The 20,178-nt window shown below is 31.8% G+C and overlaps 2 protein-coding genes across 7 annotated transcripts; both read left to right on the top strand.

Moving 5' to 3' along the window:
* The first annotated feature begins 1,732 nt into the window (after positions 1 to 1,732).
* Positions 1,733 to 7,044, top strand: LOC111911679 (uncharacterized). 4 transcript variants are annotated; one of them, XM_023907435.3, is made up of 11 exons: positions 1,733 to 1,865; positions 2,002 to 2,262; positions 2,780 to 2,897; positions 3,054 to 3,150; positions 3,259 to 3,365; positions 3,451 to 3,573; positions 3,827 to 3,980; positions 4,131 to 4,191; positions 4,358 to 4,722; positions 4,824 to 6,192; positions 6,299 to 7,044. In XM_023907435.3, the coding sequence occupies exons 2-11, from the start codon at positions 2,135 to 2,137 to the stop codon at positions 6,546 to 6,548; spliced, it is 2,772 nt and encodes a 923-aa protein (XP_023763203.1). In that variant the 5' UTR covers positions 1,733 to 1,865; positions 2,002 to 2,134; the 3' UTR covers positions 6,549 to 7,044. The 4 variants fall into 4 exon arrangements, 2 of the variants coding, with proteins under 2 accessions (XP_023763203.1, XP_023763201.1); XR_006186659.2 differs by lacking the exon at positions 1,733 to 1,865 and having other exon boundaries at positions 1,872 to 2,262; positions 6,299 to 6,640; positions 6,711 to 7,044; XR_008226240.1 differs by lacking the exon at positions 1,733 to 1,865 and having other exon boundaries at positions 1,872 to 2,262; positions 6,299 to 6,640; positions 6,714 to 7,044.
* Positions 7,045 to 10,233: 3,189 nt separating this feature from the next.
* Positions 10,234 to 19,298, top strand: LOC111911680 (isoamylase 3, chloroplastic). Of its 3 annotated transcripts, XM_023907436.3 has the most exons (24): positions 10,235 to 10,497; positions 11,268 to 11,325; positions 11,488 to 11,562; positions 11,734 to 11,894; positions 11,966 to 12,059; positions 12,466 to 12,702; positions 12,801 to 12,905; positions 12,979 to 13,083; positions 13,652 to 13,786; positions 13,904 to 13,990; positions 14,090 to 14,141; positions 14,269 to 14,332; positions 15,148 to 15,247; positions 15,680 to 15,780; positions 15,924 to 15,975; positions 16,079 to 16,141; positions 16,761 to 16,850; positions 16,993 to 17,065; positions 17,172 to 17,251; positions 17,979 to 18,083; positions 18,271 to 18,369; positions 18,491 to 18,552; positions 18,832 to 18,940; positions 19,039 to 19,298. In XM_023907436.3, the coding sequence occupies exons 1-24, from the start codon at positions 10,370 to 10,372 to the stop codon at positions 19,150 to 19,152; spliced, it is 2,349 nt and encodes a 782-aa protein (XP_023763204.1). In that variant the 5' UTR covers positions 10,235 to 10,369; the 3' UTR covers positions 19,153 to 19,298. The 3 variants fall into 3 exon arrangements, 1 of the variants encoding a protein (XP_023763204.1); XR_006186660.2 differs by lacking the exon at positions 19,039 to 19,298 and having other exon boundaries at positions 10,234 to 10,497; positions 18,300 to 18,369; positions 18,832 to 18,860; XR_006186661.2 differs by lacking the exons at positions 18,832 to 18,940; positions 19,039 to 19,298 and having other exon boundaries at positions 10,234 to 10,497; positions 18,311 to 18,369.
* Positions 19,299 to 20,178: the final 880 nt, after the last annotated feature.

Raw genomic sequence — 20,178 nt, forward strand, 5'->3', positions numbered from 1 at the left:
CCCCCTTCCTATTTATTATTGCTACGGAAGGGCTTCGGGTTGCTTTGGCTGAAGCTTTGGGCAAAAGCCTTTACAAAGGCGTGAATCTTTCCAACAACGGTCCTAATCTTTCTATCTTACAGTTTGCGGACGATACTCTTTTCCTTGGTGAATGGAATAGAATTAACGCCTTAAATCTTATGAGGCTCTTGAGATGTTTTCATATTTGCTCAAGTTTAAAGATCAACATCGCCAAGTGTAGAATTATGGGTATTAGCATGCATAAGGAAGAGGTGATGAATATGGCTACCTTTTTAGGGTGTGAGGAAGGGACCCTCCCTTTCTTTTACCTTGGAATACCGGTTGGTGGAGGTATGTCAAGAATGTCAAACTGGAGAGCTCTAACTGAAAAGTTTCAAAATAAACTCTCAACATGGAAATGTCGTTTGTCTCTCTTTTGGAGGAAGATTAGTGCTTTGTAAATCAGTTCTAGGAAACTTAGGATCGGACATGTTCTTGCTCTACAAGGCTCCTGCAAAAGTCATCAACAAACTAGAAAGCATTCAGTGCAATTTCTTTTGGTGATCCGGATAAAAGAAAAATCGCATGGGTTGCGTGGAAGAAGGCCTTAAACTCGAATATTAATGGAGGTCTTGGAATTGGAAGCCTTCAATCACATAACCTAGCTCTCCTCTCAAAATGGTGGTGGCGGTTTAAAAAAAGAAGAAGGATCTCTATGGCACGATGTAGTAAAATCCATTCATGGTCCAGATGGGAAACTGGGGTTTTGTCGGTCACCTGTAGATAGAAGAGGGACATGGGGGAGGACCAACAACATCAACAAAGCTCTTAACCTCATAAATATAGATCTTAGACACATGTTTTACAAAACAGATGATGGCTGGGAATGGGGCCTAGAAGATGATAGACAATTCACAGTTTTTTCCATTAGAAAACTTATAGACTGCCACACTCTTGAACGTTTGGATTTTCATACTTACTGGAACAAGTCGACTCCAAATAAAGCAAATGTACTATTTTGGAGAACAAGGTTGGTTCGTTTACCAACCTTGTCGAATTTGGCAGGGAGAAGTTCTCAAATTAGATCCACATATTGCCCTTTGTGCCATAGTTTCGAGGAGACGGAGAACCACTTGTTTACCAGGTGTTCAAGGGCTAAGGAAGTTATCGCTCTTATTAAGATGTGGAGTCATGAGTTTCCAACTGACAATGTTACTATTGAAGATTTGTTCCAAACTATTTAGAAGATGGATGTAGATAAGAAGGATAAAAACAACAAATTAGGAGTGATTTTATTGGCTTTCATATGGGTCTTATGGGGGTATAGGAACAACAAGATTTTCAAGGGCATGGTCATGAATTGTAATTCCATTTTTTGATAAATTAAAATCACCTCCTTTTGATGGATAAAAAGTAAAAGATAGATTTTTATCATTAGATAACTAACATCAGTCCTAATTAGCTTTGCATTTCTGTTAATGTTCACTAGCATCTCCGTTGTATTGCTTTAATAAATTTCTTACTGTTCAAAAAATAAATAAAATTAAAGAAGATAGATTTTTATCATGGGATAGCTAACATTAGTCCCAATTAGTTATATATTTTATGTTAATATTCACTAGCATCTCCATTGTGTTCTTTAATAAAATTTTTACTGTTAAAAAAATAGCATAAATAAATATTATATTTAACCTAAAAGATATATTTCGTCCTTTTTCAAAATACGACAGGGGTTCCAATTTAACCTATCTTCAATTAATAATCTGGACCCACAGGCTTCCAATTAACCTCTACGTCTCTTCAATTTCAAGATCTCCATCTCATAAAACCCTAACTCAGCTTCAATTGATCTACCGAAATTACTGGTAAATTGTCTCATTTCATACACATTTCTCACTACATATTGTCGTAAACAATCATTGCATCTTAAAATCCATATACTGGATGTGGTTTAGTATATGTTAAATTTAGTAGTTTGACTTTTGTTCAAAAACGGTGTAGAATTCAGCGATCGGGGACCTATTTGCTGCGATCAGTGGAATTGATCAGTTGAAGTAATCGAGTGATCCGGTTGAATACCTTTCGAAGCTCTCTTCAAGACTTTAGCTTTATACAGAGCTTTGATTCCGGTAGTATGCTTCACGTACCGACGACGATTGAGGATCAGTTAATTCTGAGAGCAATCAAGGAAGAATGCTCGTGGGAGGGTCTCCCTAAGCGTCTCCAGTCGACTCTAAACTCCAAGGATGAATGGCATAGAAGGTAAGTTTGCTAACTGCCATTAGCTTCTTCTGCATCTGCGCTTTGGTGTACTCCGTATTAGCTAAATTTCATCTGAAACTTGCATACTCAATGCGTAATTTGGAAATGCAGTCATCATGAATTCATCCTTTTCTGCTGCTTTTGATTTGTACTAGTAGATCAACCTCGTATTGATCAGGACATACCTCATTTGTTCCGCATTTACAGTCAGTTGAGCTGGAAGCAACTGCTAAAAGCCTAAAAAAGACTCAGATTTATCGTAAAATTGACACAATCCTCAATTTTGTAATTCACAAGAAGACATACATTTAGCTTTTGAAACTTTAGAAAGAGGATTGTCGCCCTTTAAGTGGTATTTTCTAAATTTCTTTGGGATAACACTCGGGTATGAATATGATAACAAAAAAATTAGGGAAAAAGACAGATCTGACATGAATATGTAGCATGAATATCAAGTAAACTTACTATTATACAATCAGCAACACTTGAAAACATTGATATCAATTCACTGTTGCAGGATAACTGAACATTGCATTAAGAAAAGGCTCCAATGGAACACATCTTTTGTACGCAAAGTATGCAGAGAAGCAGAATATTACGAGGATATGATGCGGTATCTTCGAAGGAATTTAGCAGTATGCACTAAAGATTCTTGTTTTCATTTATGGTCTTCATGTTACCCATGATCCTTTAAAATGAATGAAGTGTTTTAATTGAAACTCAGACACTTTGATTTTCAGTATACATACATTAACAATTATTTATATGTTCTTTTTCTTTTGGTTTTGCAGCTGTTTCCTTATCACCTAGCGGATTACGTTTGTCGTGTAATGAGGATTTCTCCATTCAGATACTATTGTGATATGATATTTGAAGTCATGAAAAATGGTACTATGTTGTTAATGTTATAATAGGAATCATCTTTAGTCAAAGATTGGAAACCTTTCATTTTACTTTTTTTAAAAAACAAAGAATCTTATTTTTTATTATCTGCAGAGCAACCTTACGATAGCATTCCAAATTTTAGCGCAGCAGATGCCCTTCGACTCACTGGTATAGGAAGAAACGAATTCATTGATATCATGAACAAATGTAGATCCAAGGTATAAACTTGATTCAATGTGTTGCTGGTGAAATTACAATAATACCCTTTTGTCTACTTATACATTAAAATTTTGAGCTTTCCAGAAAATCATGTGGAAGCTGAACAAGTCCATTGCTAAGGAATCATTGCCCACATATCCTGTGGACTTTGCAATTGAACCTTGGTGGGGAGTTTGTCTTGTCAACTTTACATTGGAGGAATTTAAGGTCAGATTCTTGATAGATATTTTTATCATAAGTCAATTTGTTATTGACTTTTTGGAATATGGTAAAAAATGAATCTTTTTCTTTTTTGGTCCTCATTTCACTGTTTCATAACGCTTTTAGTCCCTATGCTGTTATCTAGACATTAATTTCTCCATCTACTTCATCTTTTGGGATTTGAATCTTACTGAGATGAAGAAGAGGGGGGCAAAACGGTCATTTTACATGACTTCCTAGTTCCTTCTCTATCATGCAGAAACTTTCAGAAGAAGAATCGGCAACAATTGACAAGATATGTAAAGAGGAAGCAAATGCATTCATACTTTTTGATCCTTCTGTCATCAAGGGTCTTTACAGACGAGGGCTAATTTACTTTGATGTCCCTGTTTATGCTGATGATCGCTTCAAAGGTGGGATTATAAACAAGTGCTTTTAACATTATAATTTTTTTTACCTGTAATACCTGTATTTAAAATAAAAAAATGTAAGCATTTTACAGTTTCCAGTTGTTTTCATGTTGTTCTGTTTTTGAACTTTGAATGATGTGTTTAGTGTTTCAGTGTCTAGGCTAGAAGGCTTTGTCTCCAACAGAGAGCAGTCATATGAAGACCCCATTGAGGAGTAAGATATTCATTCCTCTTTATCCCATGTTTGTTACTTGTTACACAGACGAGGGCATTTTCGTCTTTTCCCACAAACAAAAGATCAAGAACAAGTCCCATCCCATTTTTGCACCGTAAAATGAGGATTCAAAGGGTATTTATGTAATTTTAACCTTACTCGACAGGTTGCTGTATGCGGTTTTTGTGGTATCAAGTGAGAATTCAACTGTTGCTGAGCTGGCAACAACATTACAAGCCGAACTTTCTAAACTACAAGCTGCTGCTTCTTTTGCATGTCGATTAGGATGGGCAGTTAAATTAGTTGACACAGGATCTATTCTTCAAGAACAAATTACAAGTGTCCTAAATGATGAAGATGATGCCTCTCTTGCTCCTGTGGGGTCCACAAACATGTCTACTGATCCTGCTTTCTTTCAACAAGATACTTTAGGGACAGAAAATCTTGGCCCAAATTCCGGTTTTGCCCGTGTTGCTTTTGTTGTTGATGCCAACATAACATCATATCTTATGATGGGGTCCGTTTCACCTGGTTAGTTTTACAAGTTTCAGGTTCTACATTGCAATTGCTATTATTGTACAAAATGACTATTTTGCCCTCATCCTTTTCATCTAATTCATCTCTTCTTGCAGGATTAAAATCTCACGCGGTAACACTATACGAAGCAGGGAAACTCGGCCACACCAGCATTGAAGATCTTTGCAAAGATCTAACCACATTAGAAGGTGCAAAATTTGAAGGAGAGCTTCAAGAATTTGCAAATCATGCATTTAGCCTTAAATGTGTTCTAGAATGCTTAAAATCTGGTGGACTTTCTCCTGATGAACTCGAGATTGATATTGATTCTTCAACCAATGAAGAACTTACATCCATGGTATCCGATATTTCACTAAAAGAACACAATATTGAAAATGGGAATACTGATAATTTTGAAACTAGAAAAAAAGTGAGGAAATACCGAGTTGATATTTTACGATGTGAAAGCTTAGCTAATCTCCCGGGACCCACACTCGATCGATTATATCAACGGGACTACGACATTATCGTCTCGATGGTCCCGCTTCCTGTTTCTTCCTTACTACCGGGCCCAAAAGGCCCGATCCATTTCGGCCCACCTTCTCACTCCTCCATGTCACCATGGATGAATTTAGTTTTATATTCCACTATCAATAGTGGGCCCGTTTCAGTCGTTTTAATGAAAGGACAATGTCTAAGATTACTCCCGGCCCCACTAGCGGGTTGTGAAAAAGCCCTTTTATGGTCATGGGACGGGTCAACCGTTGCAGGGTTAGGATCCAAATTCGAAGGAAATTTAGTCAAAGGTAACATTCTTTTACATTGTCTAAACTCACTCCTCAAACACACTGCGGTTTTAGTTCAACCCTTTAGTAAATTTGACTTAAACGAATCCGGGAAATTAACCACACTCGACATTCCACTCCCGTTAAAAAATTCCGATGGTTCATTCGCGGATATCGGATCGGAATTAGGGCTTGCAGAGGACGAAAATACGAAATTGACCTTGTTGTTGTGTGATTTGGAGAAGAGGTTGTCGTTATGGACGGTTGGGTATATTCGTCTTTTGAAACTTTCTAAAGGAAACACGAATGCTTTTACCCCCGAGTGGGTCCCGTTGTGTGTCGAGTTTGGGGTCCCGTTGTTTAGTCCGAAGCTATGCAAGTTTATTTGTAATCGGGTCGTGGTGTCTCAATTGCTTCAGTCGGATTTGTTTAAAGAACATCATGATGCGATGAGGGAATTGAGAGAAAAGTTGAATTCCATTTGTTTGGAGTATGAAGCAACGGGTTCGAGTGCAAAGATGCTTTATAATAATCGAGAGGCTAAAAAAAGTCAACTCATGTCTTATGCAAGTCAAAGATGGAATCCGATTACCGAACCTTCTTCTCCAATTTCGGGAACAAGTGATTATCAGAGAATAAAACTTGCTAATCGACAACGTTGTCATACAGAAATCTTGAGCTTTGATGGACATATCTTAAGGTATGTTGTTTTGATATTTGTTATTGTTGTTGGAATTTGGAATTTGGAATTTGGAATTTGGAATTTAGTCATTTACAATGATGTTGAATGAAAACTGGTATTGCAGATCATATGCATTGGCTGAAGGATATGAAGATGCTACGAAAATGAATGAAGAGATATCTCGAGTAAACAATGTTAAAGGTGACCCAGATGATAAAGACAATGGAGAAACTGTCTTGCCAGGTGTCAATCTCCTATTCGATGGATCTGAATTGCGTCCATTCGACATTGGTGCTTGCCTTCAGGCCCGACTACCTGCAGCTTTGATTGCTGAGGCTTCAGCAGTTTCGGCTACATATTCAGCAATTAAATAAATAAGACACACAAAAGCCGAAATTGTATATACAATACAAGAGTTTTTCATTATGTTAGTGGGGGCAAATTCGTCTTTTTACCTTGTAGCGAGGTACCTTTCATGTAACGCCATTTTGCTTCATTTATTACAAGCGAGGCTCATCTTTGCTCTTTTTGTGCAGAAGATGCTCCTCCCAGTTTGTATTAAGTGAATGAATATTGATATTTTATGCCAGCTGTGGCTATATCTAGAGTACAACTTTTATTGCACAAGGTACAAGTCTATACTTTTGTTTATTATTTACAAGTTGTGTTTTCACATATGTGAACTGTGATTATGTTCCGGAAATTGTGTTGTGCTTTTTTGCACATGGTGTAAGGAGAAAATTAGTGTGCCTTTTTCACTTACATTTGGTTATTAATTCGATTCGTTTTTTCTTTTTAGTTTTTGTATAAGTTGAATTGTGGTCATCTACGTTGATTTTGATTGAATCTTTGTATTTTTTTTCCTTTGTATCATTAATATCCTTTTTTTTTTTTTTTCGTTAAGTGTTTTATGGATAAAGACGCATTAAGATACCATTGATTTTGATAGTTTAAACACATTTTCCTTGACAAGATCTATGTATTATTTTGAAGAAAAGAATCAACAAGTATAAATCCCTTTTAGAACTAATATGTGGCTTCAAACAACTATAGTCATCAATATTTGTGTTTTAGTTTGACCTAATGAGTTCCAATGATTCAATAACAAGATTAAACCATGGAAATAAACTTGAAGGACTCATTTAAGCCTTAAGTCAACTTGAAATGCTACATTAGATCAAATAGCATAACTACTAACAAATGATGGATTCCTTAGTTTAGAGATAGTTTAGAAACATCAAATTAAGTCTAGAAACAACATCAATTCCGTAAAACAATCTTAAATTCGAATTCCATCATTCAGTTTTGAAGTTTCAAGAACTCTTGTATGCTTAAAGTCAAGTTATGAATGATAACAATGAGGGAGATTAACTATCTAATGTTCAAAACTAACTTGAAACTCAATCAAACGCCTCTAATGTGTATGGTTTTTGGATTTGGAGATTACTCTAAACCCTAACTTGAAATAGAGTGGTTGGAGAAGATGAATAGTATATTTTCCAATGCTTCAAGCTCAATTCTAACACTAAAGCTTTAATTTCCACTTCAATTCCTTCTTAGTTGCTCAAAATCTCTATCAGACATGGATTGGTATGGCCTTACGGAAACATTATGTACCTATGCACCATCTAGTACAAATATGAAATTCGACTATGGGACTATAAGGTGAGTACAAGTATTTATGAGCATTTGTATGTAGCATACTAAATTTTTGTAAAGTAGTAAGTGCAACTTATGTAACACTCCAATTTCATAATGCTTTTAAAACATGTTTTTGTTCATGTTAGGTTTTAAAAACTATTTTATAACATGAAATTTGGTCCTAATTAAACTTTTTATCAAAAAAAATTCTCAATTCCTTGGGATTTACAACTTAATACACAAAGATCATATGTTGTTTACATTCATTTACATATAACAAGAACTATAATGATGCCTTCCACTTCTAAGTCATTAAAACACATCTTCTAGTCCTAAAGATCACTGTTGGTAGTCTATGTTGCAACTAATTTCTTTTGGTACTTGAATACATGCCATTTAAAATAAAAAGAACACGTAAGACTTTTGTATTGTGAGATACATGCGTTTTAGACTCAAAAACATTGAAATCATTTTCATAAAGCATAAGTACATATACACACTTTCATGCATTATCCAATGACATGTAATGCAATGCATAATCTCCAAACGCACAAGTGTTGGGAAGTCCATGTCCCCACTGTTGGTCCTCAGGCTCCTTATCACTTCGGATGATTGTATCAATCCTAACACCCCGTTCCCGAGTTCAACTTAAGGAGAGAAAGGAAAGGAAATTGGTGGAAATGAGAAGAAAATAAAAGAAATTGGTGTTCCCGAGTTTCATTAAAGGATGAAATTGGAAGGAAGTGGAGGGAAATGGGAGGATCACTTTCCCTCCTAACTTTCCTTCCGATTTGGGAGGATTTGGAAAGAAAGAACAAAATGATTCATTTTCCTTCCACTTCTCTCCAACTTGGGAACACAAAAGAAAATTTTGTTTTCTTTTCCTTTCTCTTCTTTTCTCTCGTGACTTTCTTTTCTCTTCTCTTCTTTTCTTTTGTTAAACTCGGGAACGAGGCGTAAGGGCCTTATTTCCATAAACAACATCTTGTATTCATTTGACACCATAACACCACCATCCCTTCATTGAGATGGATGTCTAGACATACTACCATTCTGTTGCAATCACATTCATATGTATGCATGAACAGACTACAATCACACTTTTTAAATGCGTTCATTCCCACACATAATATGCTATGTAATGATTCCTAATATTCTTGTTAGACAACATATAACTAAACATAGCAATCCATGAAAGCATTTCAAGGAATCCTTATTTAAAAAAGCATTTGGATGCACAAGTAAAAACATTATTTATAAATCAAGCAATAGTGACATATACCCCAAGTAAAAGATCCATGTGTACTCACCTTGCTAACTATAACTAACTAATATTGCCCCCTCTCATTCTCTTTGCTTTCTTCAATTCCTATAGAATTGATTCTCAATAAGCTAACAATATTTTAGTAATGGGCAATACTTTTTTATAATCATTTTAATATCAAAATGACAAATTATTGAATAATATGTCATCCCATAATTAGATCATATTCTAATACTCATGAGTGGTATAAATAGTTTACACTAATACTCTTGTTAACAAATGTTAAGAATATTACGCAACATACTTATTCAAGCTTCTATACTTTCAAGCCAATTTATGAACATGTAACCATTAAACCTTTGTTCAATACCTGTTATTTATTATGTATAGCATGTTTATTTAACTCGTATTACAGTTATCTAACTTCAATTTAACCGTATAATCAAACCATAAAATTTAGGGTTCATGGGTTCCTCCTAAAATCCCCAAATTAAATCTATGCAAAAAAGAGATAATAGCTTCTTACCTTGATATATTCGGTTGGATAACAAAAACCGTTTGTTTGGCCTTTGATTCTTCTTAACAATCGTTTTCACATAGTAAGTTCTACAAGAACATACATACTAAAACTCTAGAGATTTTTTGAAGGTGAAAATAATTAAACCGAAGTGATTTATCTTGTAAAAACCCGTGATTAACACAATTCTTTTTGAAAATCTAAGAACTTACAATACTAAAGATAAATGATTAGAGACGCAATGTTATCAAAACATCATATACTTACTTACTTAGTTGTTCTACGGTAACATTAACTAATAGTATTATAACATTCTATTTGCTATAACAATAATTTTGAATTGAAAGATTTTACATCAAAATTAATACAAAACACATGACTTGGTAGTGGATTGAAAATGTTCTTAAAAGATTTACATGCTAAAAAAAATAGACTAAACCATAAAAACCATAATGAAATTAAAAGATTTCGTGATAAGTTTATCCTTAAAATAATAATAAATTATCTTATTCAAACCTTCCAAACACGTAGATATTTTGAAGTAAAAGGAAAAACGAAAAAGACAGAAAGATAAAACACGTGACGAGTGGCGAGGACTCAAAAGAGTCACGTGGCAGACATAAAAGAGACGTCGTCCCGCTTCTATGCCATTCTAATAACTCGTAACTCTCAAACCTCTTGGATCACTCAACCTTCAAACTCAATCCAACTCAAAAACTCATACTTAATAGTGGAATCACTGTGTGTTTTGTCCAGATGCTGAACTTCAATTTATGCCTTGCGTAACGAACATGATGATTCTCCGCACAACAACTTCATCTCTTTGTGATTCATCGTCAAAAATCAGTAATGTCAATCGTTTTCTCCCTCTTTCTGCATTTCGCGCCACCGCGACCATGGGGTATGTCATTATTTCGATGCTTCGTGTTGATTTTTTCAAATTTCGTTTTTCATTATAGCTTTTTGTACTCTCTCCAATGAAAATTGAAACTAGTCTACCGAATTTTGTAAATGGAAATGGTAGGGTCAATCACGGAGAACATGAATTTCAGTCACATTTGGAATTCGTAACGATTTGTGGCTTGTTAAGTATTAATTTCTTATTCTTACACGTAAAATTATGATATGTTGTCTGATATGGAAAAATTGTATGTAGTTCACTAAGTTTCTGTTAATTTATGGAAAGTTCACTGGAAGAAGTTGATTTTGACTCATTTTTAGAGTTGAAATCGATCTGTAGTTCCTTATGAATTTGAATTTGACGCACATTAAAAAATTATACCATTTTTAGCTCATTAACAATTCATTTTTCTTCTTCCTGAATTTGTTCAACCCTAATTTTTGATATTTCATCTGATGAGGATGGATTATTAGTAGCTGATAAGTTTTTGTTGGTTATGGTTTCTAACCCTAAATCAGAATTGAGATGAAACGAACAGAACTCAAAGATAAAAAAAAACAAAGAAACCAACTGAAAATTTAATTCCTAACTCATTTTTGAGCCATACATTCTATTTCTGTTGCTATTTACCCAATGTAATCAATACCTTTATTTTCTTCATTCATACTGACTATGTTCATTACTTTCAATGATCCATTCAAATGTAGTAGCTCCCATTATTTATTTATATACTTTATTATTATCTCTTACAATATTGCCTTTCCAAACAGAGTAATGTGGAGTAGAAATGCATCAGGTAAAAGTTCTGTGAGTGGATTTTCCAGTAAGGTATCCCTTCTCTTCAAACTCCTTTTGTTAAGGTTAAGCTTTCTAGGGCTATTTTCAATGATGAGGTGAGGAGGGCATTCACGTCTTTTGCCTTGTCCTGTATTATGTACATACAATTAGACTTATTATATAACTGAATGTATGACTAAGTTATTGTGTCAGGTTAAAGGATCAGAGCCTATAAAGCATACATCTACTTATGTACACAATCAACATGCAAAAGAGATTGTGATTGAGGTAATTATCATTCACTTCACATGTTTAATTATAGCATTGTACTTTGAGTTTTTCTTTTTTATTATGACATTTTTGAAAAATGTCCCTATTATATCATGAAATTTGATTTGTATTTGGATAAGATTTCTATAACTGATGTAAGCAATCACTTTTCCATTTTGAAATTTTCAGGAAGAAGAAGTTGTAGTGATGTCAGAAACTGATTCTTCATTTGAAAGCATTCCTGGAGTACCAAATCCTCTTGGAGTATCAAAAACTGAAAATGGAATAAACTTTTCTCTTTTTTCAAAGCATGCAACTTCAGTTACACTTTGCTTATCACTTCAAGACAGGTGAGAATGTATCATAGATTATGAATTTGTTGTGTTTTACTCATACTTTATTTATTTTTATCTGTTTTTAGTGGAAACGATGCATCTCCAAATGATGAAATGATTGAGCTGAAATTGGATCCACATGTAAACAAAACTGGAGATATATGGCACATATGTGTTCTGGTAATTTTATTTTTATTTTTTATCAAAAGACCAAAATACCCTCATTATATATACATCCATACATACATAAAATTTAATTATATATAGTTACAATGAACAAAAGGAATACTTGCACATAAAATTAAAAAATTATTTTGTTTACATTATTGAATTTCATTCCATTTTCAGCCTACCAAACACATGACATATTATAATTCCTTCATATTCAAATTATTTCATATTACAATTCCATTCCTTCCAAAAACATTCTATAAATCCAAGGATTGCAACATTTTTTTTTCCTGTTTTTGATTCATAATATTATACTCATCATATTAGAGTGATGATTAAAATTACATTTATTGGTGTACAAATTCAGAATTCTATTTATTTTCCTTTAATATTGAATGCTTAACGACTCATGTAGGAATTGCCTCTGAGAAATGTTGTCTATGGATACAAAATAAATGGTCCTCAAGGTTTTCATGAAGGGCATCGATTTGACAACACTGTTGTTCTTATAGACCCTTATGCAAAATTAATACAAGGACGCAAGATTTTTGGTGATGTGAAAAATAAATTTTCTAAATTTTATGGAACTTATGATTTTAGTAGCTTGCCGTTTGATTGGGGAGACAATTATACCCCTCCAAACATACCAGAGGTAAAAAAAAATTGTAACCCTTTACCCTTTTTCATAAATCATTTTGATTTTACTTTTTATTTCATCATTAGAATACAATTGTTGCTGATATTTTGCAGAAGGATCTTGTGGTATATGAAATGAATGTTCGGGCTTTTACAGCTGATAAATCTAGTGGAGTGGAAGAAAATCTACGTGGCAGCTACCTTGGTATTATTGAAAAGGTATTGAGAATTTTATATAAAAAATAAAAAGGATAAAATAATTAATGTTTCTGATATTATTGTTGATGTGAAGATACCACATCTGTTAGAGCTTGGAATCAATGCAGTGGAATTGCTTCCAGTTTTTGAGTTTGATGAGTTTGAATTCCAGAGGCGTCCAAATCCTAGAGATCACATGGTAATTAATCTCAACTTTTTAAAGAATAGAGTAATATTACAAAAATGGTCCCTTGGATTTCTTACTTTTACCATGTTTTGTCCAAGATTGAAATAATTCAGTTTTGGTCCTTATTTTAAGGTTACTTACAAGGACTGAAACTGAGATGGAATCTTGAAATAAGGACCAAGTTTTTATAAATGTTCTGATTTTGGACTGAACATGGTAAAAATCAGAAATTACAGGGACCGTTTTTGTAATTTATCCCTTCATACTTGAGTCATATTTCATTTTACCCCCTTAAATATATTTTAATTTTAAATGTTATTTATTTACTCGCTAGTTAATTATATCTATTAAACATTTCATGTTAGAAATATAAAATTATAATGATTATATAAAATTTTCAATCTTTTTCACAACTATGATGTAATATTTTTTTTTCGTATATTTCTTTTGAAAAAATGTATTGTAATGTTTCCAAGAAATTAAAATAGGACTTGTGTTTAAAAATGACTAATTAAATAAAGGAGGTTTTATACTTTTATATTTTAACTGATGTTTTGAAATTTATATAATAATTGTGAAGATCAACACATGGGGATATTCAACAATAAATTTCTTTTCTCCAATGACTCGTTATGCAAGTGGTGGTGGAGGACCTATTGCTGCTCGCTTAGAGTTCAAACAAATGGTTAAAGCTTTGCACTTAGCAGGAATCGAGGTATTTATTATTTAACTTTTCTTTTAGTTACAACACCTTGGTTATATATATTTAATTTTGTCATTAAATGTTGTAAATACTTTTTGTAAATTATATGGGAATCTTTCAACTCTACAGGTAATCTTGGATGTTGTTTACAATCATACAAATGAAGCTGATGATAAATACCCTTACACCACATCATTCCGTGGTATAGACAACAAGGTATTATTCTTCATTTCATTTGAAGTTGATTTCTATAAAGAAAAAAATTATGTTTTATTAATCTTGTTGTGTATCTGTTTATTTATTATATTATTATAGGTATATTACATGGTGGATGGAAATGGTGAATTACTGAACTTCTCAGGCTGTGGTAACTTCATCTTCCTTCCCTTCATTTATCATTAATAATGAAAAAAATACAAATAAAATATTTGTTTTTATGGAAGTATATTTCTGGTTTCCGAAATTGACCTTTGACTTTGATGTGGAATGAGCAGGTAACACATTGAACTGTAACCACCCTGTTGTCATGGAACTCATACTTGACAGTTTAAGACACTGGTATGTACTTTTTTGGAAAATTGCTAAAAGGAACAATGTAATTTAATCTTTTTATCAAAATAGGGAATATACTTCAGTTATTTTTCCATGATAAAAACATATTCTACTTTTTTTTTGAAAATTACACACCCTAATGCAACATGTATTTTTTGCACACACACCAAACAAACCATAGTAAAAATAAAGAAGTGAATCTCTGAAGCATAAAAAAAAAGAAGTTGGAGATGAATTACTTTTTTTAGGGTTAATCTGAAAAAAGACCTTATATTTTGTGTTTTTTCCGGATTAAACCTAAAAAAAAAAAAATTGCATGAAACATACCTTGTATGTTTTCATTTTTTCCGAAAAAGCCCTCAACTTTGTATTTTTTTCCGAATAAAATCCTCAACCTTCTAAATGCTTCAAAATAAACCCTCAACTTTTTTAGTTTTTCTCGAAAAAACCCTCACATTCTACAACTAAAAGGGCCAGATTGGAAAAAATGAAAAAATACAAGGTCTTTTTCAGGTAATTTTTTTTGAGGTTTAATCCAGAAAAAACACAAAATATAAGGGTCTTTTTTGAGATTAACCTTTTTATTTATTTATTTGGAAGGACAAATTTAATCTACTCCTAATTCCACCCATGACCTATGTCAAAGTACAACGGCTTTTTTGTATTTTGCCCATGTTTTTACCATAGAAGAAATGGATCTATGTAAAGGATAAAGGTTATATTAGGTGTGTAACTGTGTATGTTATTTTAATTTTTTTTTTAAATAGTTTAAAGGTAAAGTTGCTTTTTAATATAAAATTCTTTTTATTAACTAAATGAAGGGTCATTGAATATCATGTGGATGGATTCCGGTTTGACCTTGCAAGTGTTCTTTGTAGAGGAACAGATGGCTCTCCAGTTGATGCTCCTCCACTTATTAGGGTAATTTAGTCATTTCCTTAAAATACTTTCTGATTTTCATTGATTTCTTATTGTTATTCAACTGCTTGTATTTTGTTATTTGGGTTTCCCTTGCTCGTAGTTATAATACTATTTATACTAAGATAGTACTACTTGTTATTTGTCTTAAAACCTTAAAAGGTATGTTAAAACAAGTTATTGACTTTTCAAATCACCATAGTTGACTTTTTCTTGCAAACAAACCATTCTGCTTGTGAAAATGCTAAATCAACATTATACTTTTGATAGTAATAAATTATGGTAAAATGATAATAGATTATATAATAAACAAACTTAAAATCATGCAATCTTACATCTAACATAATGTTATTAAACTATACTACGAATTTCTCATTTCATAATTTCAAAAAAAAAATGTTTTACTTACATCATTAATTTCCTAAAATGGATCAGGCAATAGCAAAAGATAGTATACTATCCAGGTGTAAAATTATTGCTGAACCATGGGATTGTGGAGGCCTATATCTTGTTGGGAAATTCCCAAATTGGGACAGGTAATTTTCTGTTCAAAACTATCTATTCCAATTTCCAAATATACCCTTCCATTATTTAAGTATCTACAGTTTTTGTTAGAAAACTGCTCATTGTTAAACAAGTGTCTTTTTTTGTATTATTATTTTTTTTTTATGCTGTGAAGGTGGGCTGAATGGAATGGAATTTATCGTGATGACATGAGGAGATTTATAAAGGTATTGACACATAAACCAACGAAGAAATGGGCATTCTACTTAACTTTTTCTTTTTAGTCCGAGGGTATTTTAGTCTTTATGCATTTGGTGACTTTATGTATAGGGTGACACTGGTATGAAGGGAGCTTTCGCAACTCGAATTGCTGGTTCAGCTGATTTGTACAAAGTAAGTATTGGTATTATTATTATTATTATTATTTCTGATGGAAAATTGACTATCTAAAGCACTGTGCTTAAACAATTGTTTGTGTAAGTACAAATTATAAGATGATTGATGGTTAAATGCATGATATAGCAATGCACTTTCATTGATTTGTTTTTTTTGGGGGGTTAATCTTAAAAAGACTTATATTTTGTGTTTTTTTTTCTGGATTAAACCTCAAATTTATTTTTTTGCCTGAAAAGACCTTGTATTTTTTCATTTTTTCCAAAAAAGCCCTCAACTTTGTATTTTTTTCTGAAGAAAACCCTCAACCTTCTAAATGCTTCCAAATAAACCCTCAACCTTTTTAGTTTTTTTCAAAAAAAGCCTCACATTTTACAATTTTTTTTGGAAAAAAATGACTAAAAGGGCCAGATCGGAAAAAAATGAAAAAATTTCAGTCAAAAAAAAATATTGCTATAGTTGAGTAGATTTTCCAAAGTATATAACACCCTAGTAAGAAAAAAAATTTGAAAACACAATGCTATAAAGATTTTAATATGAATTTAAATGCTATAATAAAAACGAAATGAAATAATGATATACAAACATCTTAATTCTTATATGGTTATTTACTTTATAGGTCAACCAACGGAAGCCTTACCATGGGGTCAATTTCGTAATAGCACATGATGGATTTACTCTTTATGACCTTGTGTCATATAATTTCAAGGTATTGTTGAATTTCAATCATTTGGTTAAATGCAAAGAATAACATTTCTATAATGGGTAGACTTTTCAAAGTACAACAATGCCCTTTTAAGAAATAATCTAAAACTACAATGTTGTAATAAGATAAAATATGTTTTTCCTAGCACAATGATGCTAATGGAGAAGGTGGAAATGATGGAAGCAATGATAACCTTAGCTGGAATTGTGGGCATGAAGGTAAATTTAGCCATTGAACTTTTTTTTTTTTTTTTTAAATTGATATAGTCTCTTAACTTTTGTAGAATATGTATTTAATTATCTTTATTTTGAATGTTATTGATAGGGGAAACATCTGATGCTAATATTAAATCCCTACGTTTCCGACAGATGAAGAATTTTCATATGGCATTAATGGTGTCTCAGGTATATTGTATAAAAATTTCTTATTGCATCCCATATTTTTAATTAATTACTTTCCATAAATGTTTTATGTGGTAGAATTCCATTTAGGTTCTTGTGCCACATTACTATTTAACAAAAGAGTTAAATGCACATTTATGCAACAAAGTGGTTCATGAAACATTGTTACATAAACGCGCATTTAATCCTTAAAAAGTTATTATAATTATTTGTGCTATTATATTGTTTATATTATAAATTTTCTATTAGGTAGGGACCATTTTTATAATTTTTCAAACACATGGACCATTTATGTAAAAAAACTGCACATGGACCTTTTTTGTAAGTTACAAGGACAGTTTTTGTAATTTATTTTCTACACAGGGACCAAAACTGCCAACATAAGAAAGTGTTAAACACATGGACCGTTTTTGTAAAAAAAAAACATCTTCTCTGCAAAAAATATCTACACAGAGACCTTTTCTGTAAATTACAGGGACAATTTTTGTAATTTATTTTCTACACATGGACCAAACCCACCAACATACAAAAATGTTGTGGCCAAAGTCTGAAATAAGAATGTTTCGTGGCCTAAGTACGAAATTGTTAAAGTCATTTGTGGCCAAAATATGAATTTAAATCCACAAAAATATACTATTCATAAGGTCATTTTATTTTAATATATAGACTTAGTATTATTATTTTTGTGGCGTTTAATGATGTTTGAGTTTCATGTGTTTGGTATTGGTAGGGTGTACCAATGATGCTAATGGGAGATGAATATGGGCATACTCGCTATGGAAATAACAATAGCTATGGACATGATACCACTTTAAATCATTTTCAATGGGGACAAGTATGTCTTCCTATTTTCAAAAAATAATTCATTTTTCCTATTACAACATTTTGCTTTGAAGAATTTACCCATTTATAGCAAATGTCATGTAAATTTAAAGCAATTCTCAAACTGGGTGGATTTTTCAAAAGTAGAAATTGGTAATAAGAAAAAAAAAAGTATGATAAAAAGTACTTTGACCTTTCAGTTGGATGCAAGGAAGAATGATTGCTTTAGATTCTTTGCAGAGGTGATTAAGTTTCGCCAAAAGTATAGAGTATTTAGACAAGAGTATTTCATTGGCAAGGTGAGTTATATATATAAATATAAATATAAATATAATATTTTTGTTTATTTGTTTATTAAAGCATCATATACTTTCATTTCTTTGTTTAACAAATTTAATGGAAAACTCGTTTTAACTGTAGAAAGAGATAACATGGCATGAAGATAACTGGAATAACTATGAGAGCAGATTCATCGCATTCACGTAACTCCCCTATAAAACACTCCTTTTTTCATAATTATATACTTATAATTCTAATTTTTGTCCCACTCAAAAAATGTGGGACAGGAATTTGTTTTTGATGCAAATGACATAAATGCCCTTCTCACCATCACCATGTTACACGGGACAAACGTCAACAAGCTTTCTAGTGATATTTTCCATGATGAGGATGAGAAGGGTATTCAGTGTCTTTTGCACATGCGAGATATATATTGTAATTATGCATTTTTTGTAGTACTCACTAATATATATTTTTTATAGACTTCATGATGATGATGAAGGGGATATTTACTTGGCGTTCAATGCACATGATTACTTTGTTCAAGTTCCAATACCTTCACCTCCTCTCCAAAGGCGCTGGTTCCGAGTGGTTAGTCTTCTAATTTCATCAACTTCTACTTAAAAATGACACTCTGTCTGGAGTAAGTGTGATTATATAATCATTTTTTTAATTTTTTTAATTTACAGGTGGACACGAATCTTGAGTCACCAAATGACATGGTCCCAGAGGGTGTGGTTGGCATTGGAGATACATATAATGTCGCTCCCTACTCTTCCATTCTTCTTCAAGCAAAGCCATAATTAAGTATAAAATAAAGGGTATTTCTTTTTACACACCAATCTATTTTTCCCTACCACACACCAATCTAGTTTTGTTATTTCCTATGTTTTGGCACAAAATACTGTAACGCTCAACAACATGTAAATCCATTTCTTTTCCTTTTCAATTTTCGCTGTGCTTATACTTTTTCTGTTTATTCACCACCGTTTGCCCCCTTACTTTTAGACAAATATCATAAAGCACCCTCCATTATAATGAGGCTCTCGTTCCTTTAAAATTTTACATTAAAATTAAATTTGAAATTATCTAATTTAAACCAAATAGCTGGTTTGTTATTTTTTGGTTTTGTTCATTTTTTACAATGTAATAAGTTGACATGTATGTTATTATTATTATTATTATTATTATTATTATTATTATTATTATTATTATTATTATTATTAACTTTTTTAATAAAAGATTTTATATGTTATATTTTTTTTTTGATTTTCATAAAATATATTGTATTTTCCATTTTTTTTTTCAAAAATCTGCTAACCGTTTGTTTTTTCCAAAACAATCTTAAATTTTTTTTTGAAAAAATATTTTACATTTGCCAAGTTTTTTTCGAAAAATAATAATTAAAAATGTCAAATTAAAAAAAAGTAAAATAAAAACAAGGTTTGTTTTCAAGAAAAAACATAAATTTAAGATATAATAAGAAAAAACAAAATATATTACATTTTTGTTATATAATATTTAAAATTTTAACCACTGTTTGGTTTATGACAATATATAGAGATCAATAAAATATATGTAATATATATTATTAATTAAAAAAAATGTCACGTACATACAATCAAATGGCACATTATTGTAATATTTATTTACTATTATTCTTTTCTTATTCTCGTTTTTACATTCGGTTGCTACTCCAAATGAATTTAATCCGATTTGCTATTTTTTTTTAGTTTGATCCGTTGACTTATATATATATATATATATATATATATATATATATATATATATATATATATATATATATATATATATATATATATATATAT

The sequence above is a fragment of the Lactuca sativa genome, chromosome 9, assembly GCF_002870075.4.
Source record: "Lactuca sativa cultivar Salinas chromosome 9, Lsat_Salinas_v11, whole genome shotgun sequence".
Lineage (NCBI taxonomy): Eukaryota > Viridiplantae > Streptophyta > Magnoliopsida > Asterales > Asteraceae > Lactuca > Lactuca sativa.

Bases quoted from the DNA above. Each gene is read 5' to 3' on its own strand.
- LOC111911679 (XM_023907435.3), top strand. From the start codon at position 2,135: ATGCTTCACGTACCGACGACGATTGAGGATCAGTTAATTCTGAGAGCA. The intron at 4,192-4,357 runs GTAAGATATTCA...CTTACTCGACAG, and splicing joins TATGAAGACCCCATTGAGGA to GTTGCTGTATGCGGTTTTTG. The intron at 6,193-6,298 runs GTATGTTGTTTT...CTGGTATTGCAG, and splicing joins TTTGATGGACATATCTTAAG to ATCATATGCATTGGCTGAAG.
- LOC111911680 (XM_023907436.3), top strand. From the start codon at position 10,370: ATGCCTTGCGTAACGAACATGATGATTCTCCGCACAACAACTTCATCT. The intron at 15,781-15,923 runs GTAATTTTCTGT...TATGCTGTGAAG, and splicing joins AAATTCCCAAATTGGGACAG to GTGGGCTGAATGGAATGGAA. The intron at 17,066-17,171 runs GTAAATTTAGCC...TGTTATTGATAG, and splicing joins CTGGAATTGTGGGCATGAAG to GGGAAACATCTGATGCTAAT.